The following is a 15,993-nucleotide window of genomic DNA, read 5'->3' on the forward strand; positions in this document are numbered from 1 at the left end:
GCGCTGGACCCCTCCTCCTCCTCCTCTTCTTCTCCCCTTCTCCCTCCCTCCCTCCCTACGCCCTCCCTTCTCTTTCCTGAATCCTTCGGGCCAAGTACTCATCCACTGAGTGTGTGTGCGTCAACGCGCGGTCTCTGCTGCTGCCGCTGCCGCTGCTGTTCGGGACAAAACCGCACGCAGCTGCTTTCATTTCCCAGTGCTGGAACAGGAGAGGAGCTCGCGCTGCTCGCTGCAGGGATATCACCTCTGACGGACTTGATAAAGGGCAAGAACACACACATTGTTTCTCCTAATTTGCGAGCACTTAGGCGATAGTTACAAGTGCCGATTTGTGGAAAACAAACTTGTAAATCCGTCCCTTCCGCCACCGGTTTTAATGTGTTTTATGTGTTTACGCTCAACAGTGAGGTAGACTTACTCGGGCAAAATTTTACCGGCGTGTCGGCGTGTGATTTATCCCGTGGATGCGGCTGTCGGGGTCGGTGTCTGAGCCCTGCAGGAGCAGCCTGTCATAGGGCATCATGGTTTCTCTGGTTCTTCACAAGTGGATGAGGAATATTTCTCCGGAGATGCTGCTGTTGGTGCAGATATTGTGGTTTTTACCAGTGACTGGAGCGGCTCCTTCCCTGACTACCGAGCAGCTGGACATGGGGGTGGTAAGTTTTCTACCTTTTCTACATGGGGGGGTAGTAAGTTTGGCTACTTAATATCACTTTTGGACGTGGTGGGTGGGAAGTTTTCCCACCTGATTTCACAACTGCACATAAGTGATGTGTCTCTCTACCATACCCCTCAATCAGAAAGCGCAGTTTACCCTACTTTTGGGTGTCAGAGGCAAACGCTGTCCTCTCCATACTTGACTTGAATTTTAACACCTCGCAGAGAGTCCAGTGCACCGCTGAGCTCGACTGGTTTGCAGGCTGCATGTGATGGAAAATAAAATAGGAGCCTGTTCTCCAAAGCACGAATCAGGGTCCCTGTAATGGCTTGCAATAAATAAATGTAAATGTATTTGCCTTGGCGGAATATCGACCTCCTCCACAGCATGCTGACATAGAATATATGCCGCACTGATGAATGGCAAACGAGGCTCACTTCCAGCACAGTGACAAACCAAGCCATAAGACCTTATTGGCTATTTCAGTTTCTCTCCATCATGCCTGTGGAAGGCTGCTCCAACATGCCAAGTTTAAACAATAAGTGGGTTGCTTGAAATGAGAGGTGGTGCAGCAGCAGATGTTCATGATCCAATTAAACAGGTCATTTTGGATAATTAGAACAAGTTATTAACACACAAAGGATGTAAGATGTTAATTTGGTTGTTCTTTGTAGTTTAATCTAGTAGGAAATGATAATATATGGAGCAAATCAATAAGTTATGTGAATATTCACCTATTTTTTTTGTTGTGTACAGGTTCTTTTTAGTAGTTTTAAACAAACTAAACTCAGTCTTAACCCTTCCAGTGAACTGCATCTGAGCAAACTGGAGCTATTATATATTCATCAATAGGTTGGACTCAGTGTATGCTTCGGCTTTAGTATATTCAGAGTTTAATGAGCAGAGGACCTGCAGATGAAATACAGTAACTGCTAATTAGTTACTCTAGAGAGGACAGCCTAATGAATTGTTTGCATTAATGGCTCTGGTATCAACATAAATCCCTCGTTTGCTTGCAGTTTTTCCTCCACATTTACTACCGATGTGCGTCAGCCACAGTCACTCGTCATGCTGCTGCTCATGCAACTTCTGAGTCCTTGCATCTCTCTCTTTCTCTCTTTCTCTCATCTTGTTTGTTCTGTTTTCTCTTCTTCTTTTTTAATGGTAAAGAATCTCGAGGATGAAGACATTGCTGTGTTATTTCTATTGTTGGACCACCTCCACTGTCTCCCTGTAGATGTGAGCTGCCTAGAGACAACCACTCATCTCCTTGGTCTTAGATACACTTGGCTGCAGACATGAATTGTCCCTCAATTTACTGAGGACAGTCCCATGTCATTGTGCAGATGCACTTTTGAGTGCGTGCACAGAGAGGAGCAAGCACTGAGTCATCTACAGATGTCATCAGGTAGTGGTTAGGAGAAGTCGACAAGGGGGAAAGGACACATCTCCGGGGGGAGCTGGTGGAGTGTGCAGCACATTACTTGTCTTACAGATCCACAGTTGTAGATCCATAGACATCGCTGCCAAATACAGTTGTTGCATTCTCTCATCATTAAAACCGGTTGCTTTAATCTTGTTTTTACACTGGAGATTGAACATGTTGGGTGGATGGATGCGGCTCATCTGGTGTTTGGTGAGGCAATCCTTAAAGCTGCCTTGATACTATATCATCCCTTATCAGGCTGTGTTTGAGTGTGTGAGCAAACACTCGGCGCCTTACACATGCAGCAGAAACAGAGCAACGTGGGCATCACTGGGATTCTGTTTCTCACCACATATCCAATCTCTAGTGCTTTATCTCTGGTTTGGTTGACCCGCTCTTGAGAAAAGAATCTGGGCTTACTGCTTCCTAGCTGTTCAACCCTCCTCATCAGCTGTGTGTTGACTCCAGCTCTCGACCATTTCACGCTGTTTCAACTGCTTTGTATGAGCTCCTGCGCTGGGAGCAGCTGCCCACAGTTTTTTTTTTTTATGAACCTACAAACCAAAACCAAAACAATGGGCTGAAAGCGGCTTAAAGCTGCAGAGAGCTGAATCCTTATTCTCAGTGAGATTGGGAGCACAAGCAAACCTTATTATTGGAAATCATTTGATCCTGTGTTAATATCCAATTATTGCTTAATGCAGGTTTAAATGTAGCGGATTTCTTTTTTCTCGGCTTATGGTCGAAAAATGACAGATTTGCAAATGCTTTCTGGCTTTACTCTTAATAACTCTCCCTTTTCACCTGCACCTAGCCTGGTTTTACTTTTTGATGTCCAGATATCTTTTGACGCATAAACAGTTGAGAAGGATGTCATTTGATGTTTAGAGGCAGCTACTAATAATTATTTTCATTGATGATTAAACTGCTAATTATTTTTTCAAATAATCACTTGGTTGATTTGGCTATTAAATGTCAGAAAATAATGAAAAAAAATGCATCAAACTGATCCAAAGGTGAAGTCCTCAGTTATCTTGTTTTGTCAAATCAACAGTTCCAAACCACCAAAATATTCCATTCACAGTGATATAAAACAGAGAAAATAAACAAATCCTCACACAGGAGGTTTGTTATTTTTGCTTGAAAAATGACTTAAATTATGTATCGATCTTCAAAATTCTGCAGGTGATAATTACTGGTCATTAGTGGACTAATCCCTTAAGCTGTAATTAGATGTTTCTACCTTTAGACTCAATAGTAGAGTGCAGTGTGTGAGTGTGTTTTGATCATAAACTTCCTTCCATCCTTGGAGCAAAATGGGATCGTACGCTGGAGTATAATAAAGGTGTAAAGTATGTAGTATAATAAACAGTCTCAGCGAAGGCAGACAGAGAATTTTCTCAGCTTGTTGGTTTGGTGTGGGAGGCGTCTACAGTAGGATGTCAGTGGGACCTGGACAGGCAGACAGACAGAGGAGCACCCTCCTCCCATGTGACCGGCTGATTGACTTTTAAATGTGACTTCTCCTGCCTTGATGAAATTGCTCTCAGCTGTTGGGAGCAGGTGGATAATTGGTTGTTGAGGGTTTGATGAGGTTCTCCCACCTCGGCCCAGTTGTGTTCATAGCCGCTATACATTTGGGACTTGATCCAGAAAAACAGCCATCTACCCACAGAACCGTGTCCTGATCTCCAGCCCTGCTGCTCCGCAGTCCCATTACACTTCAGCGCCGCTGTGCTGCTTCACTTCTTTCTTAGTGGAGCTTGAGCTCTGAATGTATCTGTCTCTTTTGTAACCATACTGTACACTGTGACTGTAATTAACTGAACCGCAAACTTAACCAGAGCTCTGAGGCATTCAGTTTTCAAGCTTTGCTGCTATCTAGCCCACCAATTTGCAATTTAAGCATCTGAGGGAGCTGCTACGTAACAGCTACAGTGTGATCTGTTTTCTGCTCATTGAATCATTTTACTCCTGATGGCAGTTTCCTTTGTTACTATAGATTGGCCGAGCTCCTAAAGGGACTATTTGTCTTCCGGAGCAGTACTGTATTTGCTTTAGCAGCTGTTGTAAGATAGTGAGCTGACCAGATCGGCTGCTGATAAAAGTCCTTTAATTACCATTTAATCTTGTGGAAAGTGACCTTGAGGAATGTCTGTGTAGCATTTAATCTTTTTCACTGAGGACAGTTAAATTTCTGTCATGTTTTATGTCTTGTAAGAAATAAAACCAAATGAGTGAGTGTCGTCTGCTTGATGAGACAACCACACCCTGCCACTCTCATTTTGCTGTATAATTTCTTCAATGAGAATACCATCTGGTCTTGTGTGCACTGAAAAGAAGAGGGAAAAAAAAAGAGGGCCGGTAGACGCCACCCTCCTCCACCTTCCTCCACCACCCTCCCTCCATTTGCTAGACCCCATAATACAGAGTTCTCATGCAACTAGCCTGCCCGGCTCCACTACCACCACCCCTCATTAGCGCTCTCTTGCCTCTCATGAGCGCGCATTTTTACCAGTATCATATTCCGTCCCCTCAGCCTTCTTCAGTTTTCTTCTTCCAGCCCAGATAGGAGGCTTTCTTCTACTAGCACATTATGGCTCTTCTGATTGCACCCAGAGGCTCAGGGGGTAGAGGGGGCTCAAACAGAAAAGTGGATGCAGAGAAAGTTGCGGCAAAGTACGGTGGAGGGATTGTTGCACTGAAATAAGTAATCAGCCAGAGGGGGTCGAGGAAAAGAAGCACATGTGGAATGAAAAGGAAGATACTTTAGAACAGTTTGATGTGTGATTCAGGGAGAGGTTTCACTTTTGGATTTCATACCTGTGAGATAGTTTCACTTAATTGTCCTCAGCAGCTGCAGAAGCTCATAAGCCAACTCATATTTCTCCTCATTGCACTGTCACACTGGACCACTCGGATACATTTAGCACCGCTGTCCCACTTCCACTAAGTGTTGTGACCTTTCTGTCTGTGCCACTGTATCATGGGGCTTTTATCCAGGGCAAGGGCACTTTTTTATTTCTTTTTTTTTTTTTTTCAGCAACATCAAGCAGGAGATGACTACACAGCAGGATAGAATATATTGCTGTGTAATGATTGACACACAAGAGATAGTTCAGCACATAATACATCGCACGTTCTCAGCTTCTCGGGAAGAAGGCGATACTGTGGAAACCAACCAGTCCCTTCAATCCGCACCTATCAAATCTGTCATCACAGCTTTGTCGAGTGTAAAAGTTCTCCAGGGACTTGCAAGTTTCTGAGTGGATTGTCGGAGTTTATAATATCCTCACAGGCTAACTCAACAAGGATCCTGAGAGCCCTGACACTTTATTGGGCGTCACTGTAGCATGGTGGTGTGGGACTGATGTGTGGCAGCTGCAACACTTTTCAGTCGGTGACAACACCAGGTAAATTTGCATGAACACGTGACTTAAAGTTGATATAACAGACAGAAAAGCTTTGTGGTTAATAAACCATTTTAATTAGAGTGTCGTGGACTTAGATCCGCGTCTGTTTCTGGTCTTATCTATGATCAGACTGCTGAATCCTTGTCTGAATCTGGTTAAACTGGTGCTCTGGGGAAATTTGTTCATATATTGCACATGCATTTGTGACTAATATGCAAACTAATTCATTCTTTCTTTGCTGTGTGACTTTCCGTAATAGTGATTTAACTGATTTGTGGAACAGTGCTACTGTTTCTCAAGAACTCTGCATAATTATCAATTTAGCTTCTTTTCATTGTAAGAGAAAAGTATGGATATCTAAAAGGACAACAGAGTAGTTCTACCCCATCTATTTTTGTTTGATTTTACATTAGTGATGGATTTAATATCGTGGCCAAGCGAGTGCCGTTTTCCACAACAGAGCCGCATGCCATAGTCTTTTTCCGTTGGCTTGAACCGACTTCATTACTTGTGCAGGCCCACCCCAGGCCTCCCCATATAGAAAACCTCAAATCAACTCCATGTGGACAGTTCTATTTTAACCCGAGGAGCGCTGCCCCTCCTCGTTGTCTTCGACCAGATCAAGGTTTGAGTTGCCATTGCTATTCAAAGGACCGACTGAATCTTGTAATTACAGTGGTTTCTGGTGTTGTGCTGGCTCGCATTCTGAGGCCTAAAATAATCTATAGCCCTGCCAACTGAACTGCCAATAGACGGCTTTAATAGCACGATCAAGAAAACCCGAAAGCAACAACAAAGCTACTCTGAAATTGCTTGCAGAAATTGGCAGAATTATAATAAATGTGGTTTGTGTGTGTGTGTGTGTGTGTGTGTGTGTGTGTGTGTGTGTGTGTGTGTGTTTGTGTGTGTGCGTGCGTGCGCGCGCACAAGTCAGTTACATTCTGTTTGTGTGTCACTATGAATTGTGTGTATGCATGATTGCGTGTGTGTGTGTCACTGCCACACTGGTGATCTCATAGTTTGTCTCTCATTAGCATTTGTCATTTCTTAACAAGTCACAGCGGAGCGAATGATGAAAAAAGAAAAAAAAAAAGAAAAAAAAAAAAGGGAATGGATGAGGATGATTGCTTATCATCTTTGGAGTCAACTTCAAGACGGTTGTGTGTTCATGATCCCATTTCTCTGAAGGTCCAAGCGAAATGAAGAGAATTAGACAGGAGGGGGAGGAAGACCAAGAGAGATTGAGTGGGTGGCGGAGATAAGCTACTCCATCCAACTATCACTGGCAATTAGGCCCACTTTTTTTTTTTTTTTTTAGTCCAGTGTTGATACTCAACTTCTTATCAAGTGAATATAATGAGCAAGTAAGTCTGCAGAATTTCAAGTGGAAGTCATGATTGTAGTTTATATGACTGCAATCTAGACTACAGGCTCAATATCGCACTTGGGTTAATGTTAAGAACAGGGCCGTGCTCTTTTAGCTTTTAGTTTAAAAATAGAGTCAAACATGCATGTGCGTGTGTTTCTGCATGTGCATACATACTGTGGACACGCCAGTTGCCCACATTCCTCTGCTAACACTGGAGAGACATTGTCGTCTTTGGAGGGATCACTATAGCAGCACATGGCAGCTATTTCATGGCTTTCATGTGAACATCATACAAGGACAGTCCATAAATACGTGTTGATGTGCAGTATGTACAGCTCTGAGAGGAAGTTACAAAGATAGAAACCATCTCTAATACCTTCATGAAATATGTTTTGCAGTCTGAGCTCTAGGCAACATGCACATTAATAGAATGACATAATACCATTTTATGACGTATACTGTCCCTGGTCACTATAGGGTGGATTTGATTGACATTTTCCATTTCCTTAAAGGTCACGGAAGTTAAAAGCAATCTACATGTGATATTGATTAACTCAGTGATTGACAGAGAAACAGTTATGTTATTACGAACGACCTTTGTGATTTCTGAAAAAAGAGAAAACAACAAGTTGCACTCAGTTGTAATTCTATACATTTACAATTCACTTTCAGCATACTGGCAAAAAAAAAAAGAAAAAATATATATGTAATCCCTCTCAGATAATTGAGATGGACACATTTGTTCACATAAAAAATTTGAGAAAACTTGAGAACGTTGTCCTTGGATCCAGACTGTTGATTCTGAACAGACACAGATTGTAAGCAAACAAATAAAGATTGACTTTGTGATACGTTAAGAGCTTGCACGTGTGTGTGTCTGTTTGTGTATGCATTTCTGTGCAACTTTACAGCCTCCTCCTTTATCCTCACTATCAAGAGACACTGGGCGAGCTTTATTCACTCCTTGTGTCTGTGGGCTTTGGCTGGGTGCCATGCCACATTACCGCCCACAGAGAGGGGAACTTCAAAGAAGGTTTGGGGGCTTTTTCCCTGAGTGGAGCCACTGAAATTTATGCCTGTTAAATTAAGCCCCAGTTTCAGGGGGTTGTCCTAATTGGCTCCATCAGTTTGTTTATCTTTAATCTCTTGCTGACATGTCTTCAGTCCTCTTTCCACATTCAGTCCCAAGTAGTGACATAACGTATAAAAGGTTTGATGGTGGACACACTTTTTGTCTGTAATAGATGGATTTTTGGAAGTGGGAAGAAAACGATGTTTGTTCACATGCAGAATACACATGATTGTTACGTGTGTGTGTGTGTGTGTGCGTTTCTGTGAGTGTATGTGTGTGTGACTTTCTTGCACTTGGTTTTACTCTTGCTCCTGTGGCTTTGAGTCTTTAGCCCGGACATATCCCCTGTCTCCTGCAATGATGCACAGGTTAATTTACGTAACCTTTAATCCAGGGCTGCCATTAATCTCATTTCCAACTGAAATGTTAGTTGTAGAAATGTCTTGATTATACACAGTGATGCCACTAATACATCTTGTTGGCCTCTCGTAGATGGAGGTGAGTTCGGCCGGGCGGATCCTTAACTGCATGTCTTTCCCCCACTCTCTCTCCCGTATTTCCCGTCTCTCTCCACTTTCCCTGTCAAATAAAGGCATAGAGATTGAGGTGAGTTGCTGGCGGCAAACAAAATCTTCTGGTGAACCAGCGATTAGCAGGCTCAGCAAAGTGGTTAGCGTGGCCCCTCATAAACACAAAAACCTGCACTTATCGTGCATGATTAATGTGGCCTCTGCTTATTGCAGTGCATGAAAAATATGTTCCACAAAGTCCAGCTTCAACCTTATTTCTCCCAGTAACCTCTCCTTACCTTCCCTCTCTTCCTTCCTCATCTCCATTCTGTCTGTCTCTGACTTTCTGCATGACGTTTTCCTCTGAGCATTAACCGTTTCGCTTCTCTCTTTCATCCCCCGCTGTTTCTTTCTCTCTACTCCATTTCCACTTTGTATTCTGTCCTCTTTTCTGTTTCTCTGCCTGCCTCCCTTAACACCTCTGTCTCTCCACCTTCCTTCCTCGCTGCCTCCAGGAACAGACAGGAGTCTCAGCTCTCTGTACAACCAGCTGTTCCTAAAACAGGGATTAAATGATTCACTTACAGTCACATTTTAATCCTCGTTGTCACGCTCTCATGCACACAAACATGCAAATTAGGACAGATTTGACTCCCAAGTGTCGAGGAAATGACATTCACACCTCAGCCTGAATAGAAACTGGGCGTCAGGAGAAGCACAACCATCTGAATGCGCTGTATCCTTTCATCAAGTCAGGCTTGTGTCCCATTATATGCACATTGTATCTGCAGCAGAGCAAAATACTTCCTGAGGCGAAGTGATTGAGTGTTTCAGCAGGGTGGCGTGTGTGCCATCTGCTTGTAAAATAGTGGGCTGGAATCTAACTGATGACTTTTATTGTATGCCATGCTTTTCTCCGTCATCTGTCTTTCCTGTTCACTGCATACAATGTGAGAAAAACAGTCAAATTATAAGCCATTCTAACTGAAAATAAATTCCCCTCGGAAAATAAATCAGTGAAACAAAAACAAATCCAGCGATTTATTTCCAGTTTGGATTGAGACCAGTTTGAGATGTGGCTAGTGCTACCTTTTGCAAAAAAATGAAAAGAACACAGATAATCTTGGTCAACAGGAAGCTTAAAAAAAGAGTTCAATCCTCCTAATCTGTTGATTATTTGCTCTTTGGTGTCCACTCAAAGGGATATAAGAGCTTATACATACTGCATTCTTTCTGACGCCTACTTGTTGGGCATTGTCACATATCTGTTGAGCAGATGCAACACCATGAAGAATTCCATTGTGGATTTCCTGGAAATGTTGTATAATATATGCAGAAGTAATGCTAAATATATCAACTTGGCCAGATAATTAGGTGTATAAGCTGTGGTATGGATGTAGGTCCATTCAATAACACAAGGCTCATTGTGTTAGGTTTTTATGATGTTTACTGAATAATACCCAGAGAAGAACTGAGTGTTTTTAAACTGGAGTCAGCTGCATTTTATTGACATTCATCACTGCTGATTGCAGTTAAAGAAGTCCTCTTGCAAAAAAGAAAAAAAAAAATGCCTCTGGTAAAAGAAAGTGAAGAGAACAATTTTGAACTACTTCCACTCAACATATTCTTAATGATCTTTTCTTAATGATTTCTTGTGATCATCATTTGCTTGGAGATATTTCAAAAGACTGGTTGGATGCATTGTTTCAAATTCGCTGCAGATGCGGCTGATGTTTGGATTTGTTTTTTCAGACCCAGCGGGCACAGTTTGCATAAATATGTGAGATTTTTTTCTGTTAGAATCTGGACTTCAAATGTTCATGTGAACTGGCTCCAGCAGGACCAGTAAGCTGCATTGTTTGAATAGCCAGCACTAGACACCAGATGCATGCTGGGTGCTGTAAATTCCTGGGTGGCGCCATAAAACGCAGCTCTTCTTCTTCTGATGTTTTTTTTTTTTTTGCGGTTGGCAGCTTTTTGGTGCATTACCCCCACCTTTGCTCACATTCATTACTTGCACAGTGTTGAACAGACAGCACTCATTTTGTACATTCATGCACAACACTGGCCAAGGCTATCTAGTTGATAACATTGGTTACCAACAAAGGGACAGAACTGCCAGCATTTTGTAAATATTATCACAAATCTTTCAAGTGACATAGCTTGCCTTGAATAGTTGTATCTACTGACTAGACCTTGGTTATTGTTTAGAAGCAGCATGTGTTGACGTTGGACTACGTTAAAGAGAGGCTCGTCAGGCGTCACTAACCAAGTTTCCATCCAAATGTTTCCAACTATGCAAATGTTAGGAGTTGGACGTCTCAGGTAAACAGCCCATGATGCTAATTCTGCAGTTGGGTGCCATTGAATAACTGCAGAAGAAGAGTGCACAGTGATTTAAAAGAGCACCATAATATAATAAGATTATACTGAAGAGTATTACAGTCTCCTCATCTCTCCATGTTTCATTTGTTGCATTTTGCATGTTGCATTTTAATCAATACAACTTTTCCATGGAAGGAAAAGTTCTCGTTCACAGTAATTTGACTTTTTCCGAACATCTGCAGCTTTTCCACTTAGTTTTTTATGCTCAAATTGAAAATGCACATGTAAAACAGGTGGATGGAAATTGAAGTTCCCGTCTTTTGTCTTGTGAAGTATTGTGTCTGGAGTGTGTTTCTCCAGCGTGAGATTTTGAACTCTTCGTATTCTTTTTTTTTTTTTCTGATCCGTCTGTTAATTTAACTGTAAATGCATCACTCCTACTGTTGACTCTTCCTGAGTCCAGACCTTTTCTCTATATTTGTATTTATCTTCAGTCGGTTGCTTTGACCTGTCTAAGGTGAGGCTTTGGTCACGGTCACCAAAAAAAAAAAAAAAAAACATATCACTGGTCAATGATCTTCTTCTCACGACTGACTCTGATTCAATTTCAGTGGTCTTGCCTGTTGACCTGAGTGCACCTCTTGATACATGAGGTTCTTTTCCACACTATACAGCTTCTTTGGTTTACTGCCTTTCAACTGTGTGTTGTAAAGGTTCTGTTCTTGACTCATGGCAAGTCTCTCTTTACACTGAAACTATTTTTTTTTACCCTCATTAACACAAATGACCAATCAAAATGGATCCTTATTCTAATTCCATCCAATAAAGTCATTCCAGGCCTTTTTTTGTTTTTTAGATTAGATTTATATTAATTCTTCATAGTAATAATGATTTTGATGTTTTAACATGGCTGAACACACTCATGGATAGAGACATACACACTAGCAGATAGAGAGAGGGAGGGAGAGAGAGAGGTCATGTTTAGTTTAAGGAGATGACAGGAAAGGTGAAGGAATTGCATCAGAGTAGACGGATGATTTCTGGCCATGGATTAATTCTCACTCTTTTACCGCCTGCATGGCAATCTAGCCTCAATTTTCTGTTCGATTAAAGGTGTCATTCAGGCTGCCTGTCCCCCCCATTCTCCCTCTCTTTCTCGTCCCCTATATTCTCCCTCTTTGATCTTATCTGTTTGCACAAATGAGACTAAATCCTTCATTTCTTCAGTAAATTGTGTTTACACTCAGAATACGCCATTGGACTGTTTTCAGGAGCTTCTCAGTCAAACACACTTAAGCAAGCTTTCATTCCTTGGATCCTAGATCATCCCAGTGTAATACTTTGAGTAAAGCATCTCTCTCTGAATAAGCTGGTGATATAACATGTGAAGCCGCTACAACTGCTTTGAATAATGATAGCATCTCTCCGCCGACTCTAAACAGCCATGGATGTTCTGATAAAAAAAAATTTGGTTAAGAGAAATCTCCTTGGTGCAGCGCAACATGAGAAGCAGAAGATTGCTTGATGTGAGACATTTACATCTGTGTGATATGTGTTTATCGGTTCACATGTCATGTAGATGGCAGATCTTTTTTTCTTTTTTTTTTAAACAGAACTGAAAAGAAAAGAAAAAAAAATCTTTGCTCTCTGTGTAGTCAGAGCTGTTTCTTAATCAGGCAAAAAGGCATTGTGGGGCTTTCTGTCTGATCTTTATCTGCATTTAGAGATCGTAGCACCTGCGTCACACTAACGAGATTCTCTTGTGTCACTAGTGAAGATGCAAATGTCAAATAAAATAAGGTCAATTCAGTTTTATTGGTACAGCCCAATGTCCCAAATCATAAATATGCATCAAGGGGCTTTACACCCTCCATAATTTGACCCCTCGATGTCCGTGTCATCTTGTGAACAAAGAAACGGAGCTTAGGACATGGACGTCAGCAACCAGTTTTTTTCTTTCTTTTTTTTTTTTTTGAAAGCTGAAATAATTAATACCTGTAAATATGGAAAACAACAAAGACACAATCAGATGAAGAAAACCTGTTCAACAATTTGACACATTGCTTTGACATTGCCAAGTAAAACAAAAAACAAGTAGATGCTTGGTAGAATGTGTTCTTTACCTTTAACACTCTGTGACATCATTGCATGATTCAGACATTATTGCAGATATTTTCTTGAATCTAGTGTTTACCTTTTGTTGATCACTAGACAACCACTTCAGAGGATGGTACACGGTGTCTGAATCATGCAATCACAATGTTCACAACTAAAAACTCATAACTAGCTTGTTTCTCTGTTCTTTGCAACTTGCATCATTTGTATTTGGTCTCTTTTCTGTTCTTGCTCTGTGTGTCTGTGTTTGGCTGCATTTGTACACTGCAGCATTTTTTTTTTTTTTTTTTTTTTTTTTTTTGAAATGCTGCACATGTCGTTAAATTGATGGTTTCCTTTTGCTCTCTGTCTTTCTTAGTTGCATTGCAATGCACTCTCAGCCACTGTAATACTGGCCCAAATATAAAACAACCTTGATCATCTTGACCTCCCCTCTCCAACACCTGATTTGGTGGAAAATACCTTTGGTAGGCTATTTAAGAAACATCTGTTGAGACAGTTCCCCAGAGATACTATTAGTCCAGGGACGAGATGATTCTAATTCTTGTAGTGTTCTCTCATCTAAAAGTGAAAGGAAGGAAGATTTCCGAGCTTGCAGCCTCAGTAGCTCCACGCCTTTTTGTTTTCTTTATCTGTTGTATTGTGTGCATGAAGTGTAACATTTTCTGCTCTGCTCTGCTCTGCTCCCTCTCTTTTGTCCATGAGTTGAAAACAAAAGTCTTCATGTTTTCTTGTCAAGCTAAAAGCGCCTGGGAGGCAAGGGAAAGCTTCATCCTTAATTGGCATTCATTAATGAACTTACATGATGGCATCTCAAAACTCTTTTTATTGGTAGCCTAGCTCGCTCACCGTTTTCACTTTTCAAACTCTCTTTCTTCTCCACTGCTGCTTCACATTCCTCGAAAAGTCCAGGAGGTCGGCCACAGCTCTGACCTCATCCTCTAGGTAGTGAAGAACAATGTAAACACTATAGTGGACTGTGCCACTTCATGACCCTGAGAGTCACTGAGGTCGTGGGGTTAAATGTCTCCCAGTGACTCATTTCCTGTCAGTGAGGCTGAAGCTGAAGGGGCTCAGCAGCTGTTGGTTAGGGATAAACAGGGAGGTATTGTGAGACAGAGGAGGTCACTTTTTTTTTTTTTTTAACGCTCTTCTTTTGAGAAATGTTGCTGTGGTGACACCATAGTCACAGAACTCATTGTGTGTGTGTGTGTGTGTGTGTGTGTGTGTGTGTTTGTGTGTGTGTGTGTGTGTGTGTGTGTGTGTGTGTGTGTGTGTAAAAAACTTCTACAATTGTACAAAACAGATGAAAAATGACAAATACAAAATGCAGTTGTTTCTATTGAGGGGGGTGGGTCAAAGTTAAACAACAGTGACCTTTGACCTGTGAGTCTCGCCTGACGAGAGGTTACAGTGAAGTTGGTAGGACGAAATGTGTCACAAACTTTTCTCGTGTCGACATTAACTGAGCTAATTATTTTAAAAATGTTGCTTACGCATTAAAACGACTTGTGACCGCACAAGCGTTTCCTGCCTGAACAATAGGGAAAATGACTGCACTTCTTCTTCACTGTCCTGCATCTCAGCCAACATCACATGTAATCAAAATTGATCACACCACACACAACCAAACACTGTCATATCCTGCATCAAACTCACTCCCTCTCTCTCTCTCTCTCTCACTCACACACACACACACACACACACACACACACACTGCTTCTGTATCTGTCCTGTTTCATCAGAGATCCAGCTCGTGCACATGACTTTTGGCTTTTTACTTAAAAATGATTTCTTCTTCTTGAGCAAGCAGCTCTGTTGCGGAGACGCGGCGTTTGTTCTGTCCACATTGAAACAAAGTCATTTAAAAGAGTTTGTGTAGGTCAGTTCCTAAGTCAGACAGCGACACCTCCCATCTCAAAGCTCTATTAATACTAATAATATACCAGAATACATTGTAAGCACCGTACCGTACTATAAATATCATAAACTCTAATGAGGTGAGGAGAGATGTAGGCCTACTTGATGCTCTGTGAGGACTATTCATAGGCCCTACTCTCTTTCTCTCTATTTGTTTTTATGAATTTGTAGCTACGTTTCCTTCTCCACACCTGATTATATTAAAAGATTACAGCGACCAGGTCACAGAGATGAATTATCCATCACTTCCAGATACTGTAGCACAGACTGGGAATAACTCAGACCCTGTAATACCCACTCCACGCCTCAATTATGTGTGTGTGTGAGACAGTCAAAGGCAGTAGTGTGTGCGTGCCGTGATGTCCTTAGTGAAGTGATGGTTCCGTGTGGACATAAATAAAAGTTTTGACTGTGTGTTTTGTAGCATGTGCTACTCATAGTGTACAACTGTGTGTGTGTGTGTGTGTGTGTGTATGCTTGCATACTGCTGAGTAGCTGTGTGCATTATGAACAGAAACTTGATTTTTAATTTAGAAATTAAAAAATTAAAAGAATAAAAGTCATAGGTCACAGTCCAGATTTTATAGGCTTCAAACCACATTTTACTTGAAGGTGTCCTGTGGCTTTTTTGACCATTTGACCATTATTACCAACATGTGTCACTCACAAGTATGCGCGCACACAGGTGACATGAAACCAGCTAATGGTTTCATGCTATTCCCCTGATCCGGAGGTGGCAGTAATGCACCAAGAAATGCAGTAAATTGCCAACAGACATGACATCACATTGATTTGGCAGAAGCTTTTGTCCAAAGCGACTCAAAATAAGTTCATTCAAACCACATAGGAGAGATACAAACAACAACAACAACAAAGGCTGTGAAGAAGAAGAGCAGTGCTAGCAAGTTAACATGGCCGTACACAATGCGTCTTTTAAGTCTTTTAAGAAAATTGGACAAATGTTTTGTTTGGGAAGGAAATGCATACAACATGTTTTTAGACCTCACACCATTTTAATTTGAAAGCAGTGATATTGTAATATAGAATATGTCTTGGAAATTAAATTGAGACTGTTATTTAAATCAAATAACCAACTTAAGTAAAATACCTGAGATCAAATGCAACAATCCTGCAAATCCAATCCAGCCCAAAAAGACCTGGGGCTGATTTCACAAAAGTGAGCACT

At 41.4% G+C, this 15,993-nt stretch overlaps 1 protein-coding gene across 1 annotated transcript in view; it reads left to right on the plus strand.

Annotated features, from left to right (window-relative positions):
• The first annotated feature begins 376 nt into the window (after positions 1-376).
• Positions 377-15,993, plus strand: part of LOC111239313 (matrix metalloproteinase-17-like) — a 61,935-nt gene continuing 46,318 nt past the window's right edge. Inside the window, exon 1 of the mRNA XM_022769160.1 lies at positions 377-656. Coding sequence (XP_022624881.1) covers positions 522-656 — 135 coding nt within the window. The 5' untranslated portion in view covers positions 377-521. The remainder of the gene's footprint in view (positions 657-15,993) is intronic.

Source organism: Seriola dumerili, unplaced genomic scaffold (genome assembly GCF_002260705.1).
Source record: "Seriola dumerili isolate Sdu_G_001 unplaced genomic scaffold, Sdu_1.0 BDQW01002273.1, whole genome shotgun sequence".
Taxonomy (NCBI): Eukaryota; Metazoa; Chordata; class Actinopteri; order Carangiformes; family Carangidae; genus Seriola; species Seriola dumerili.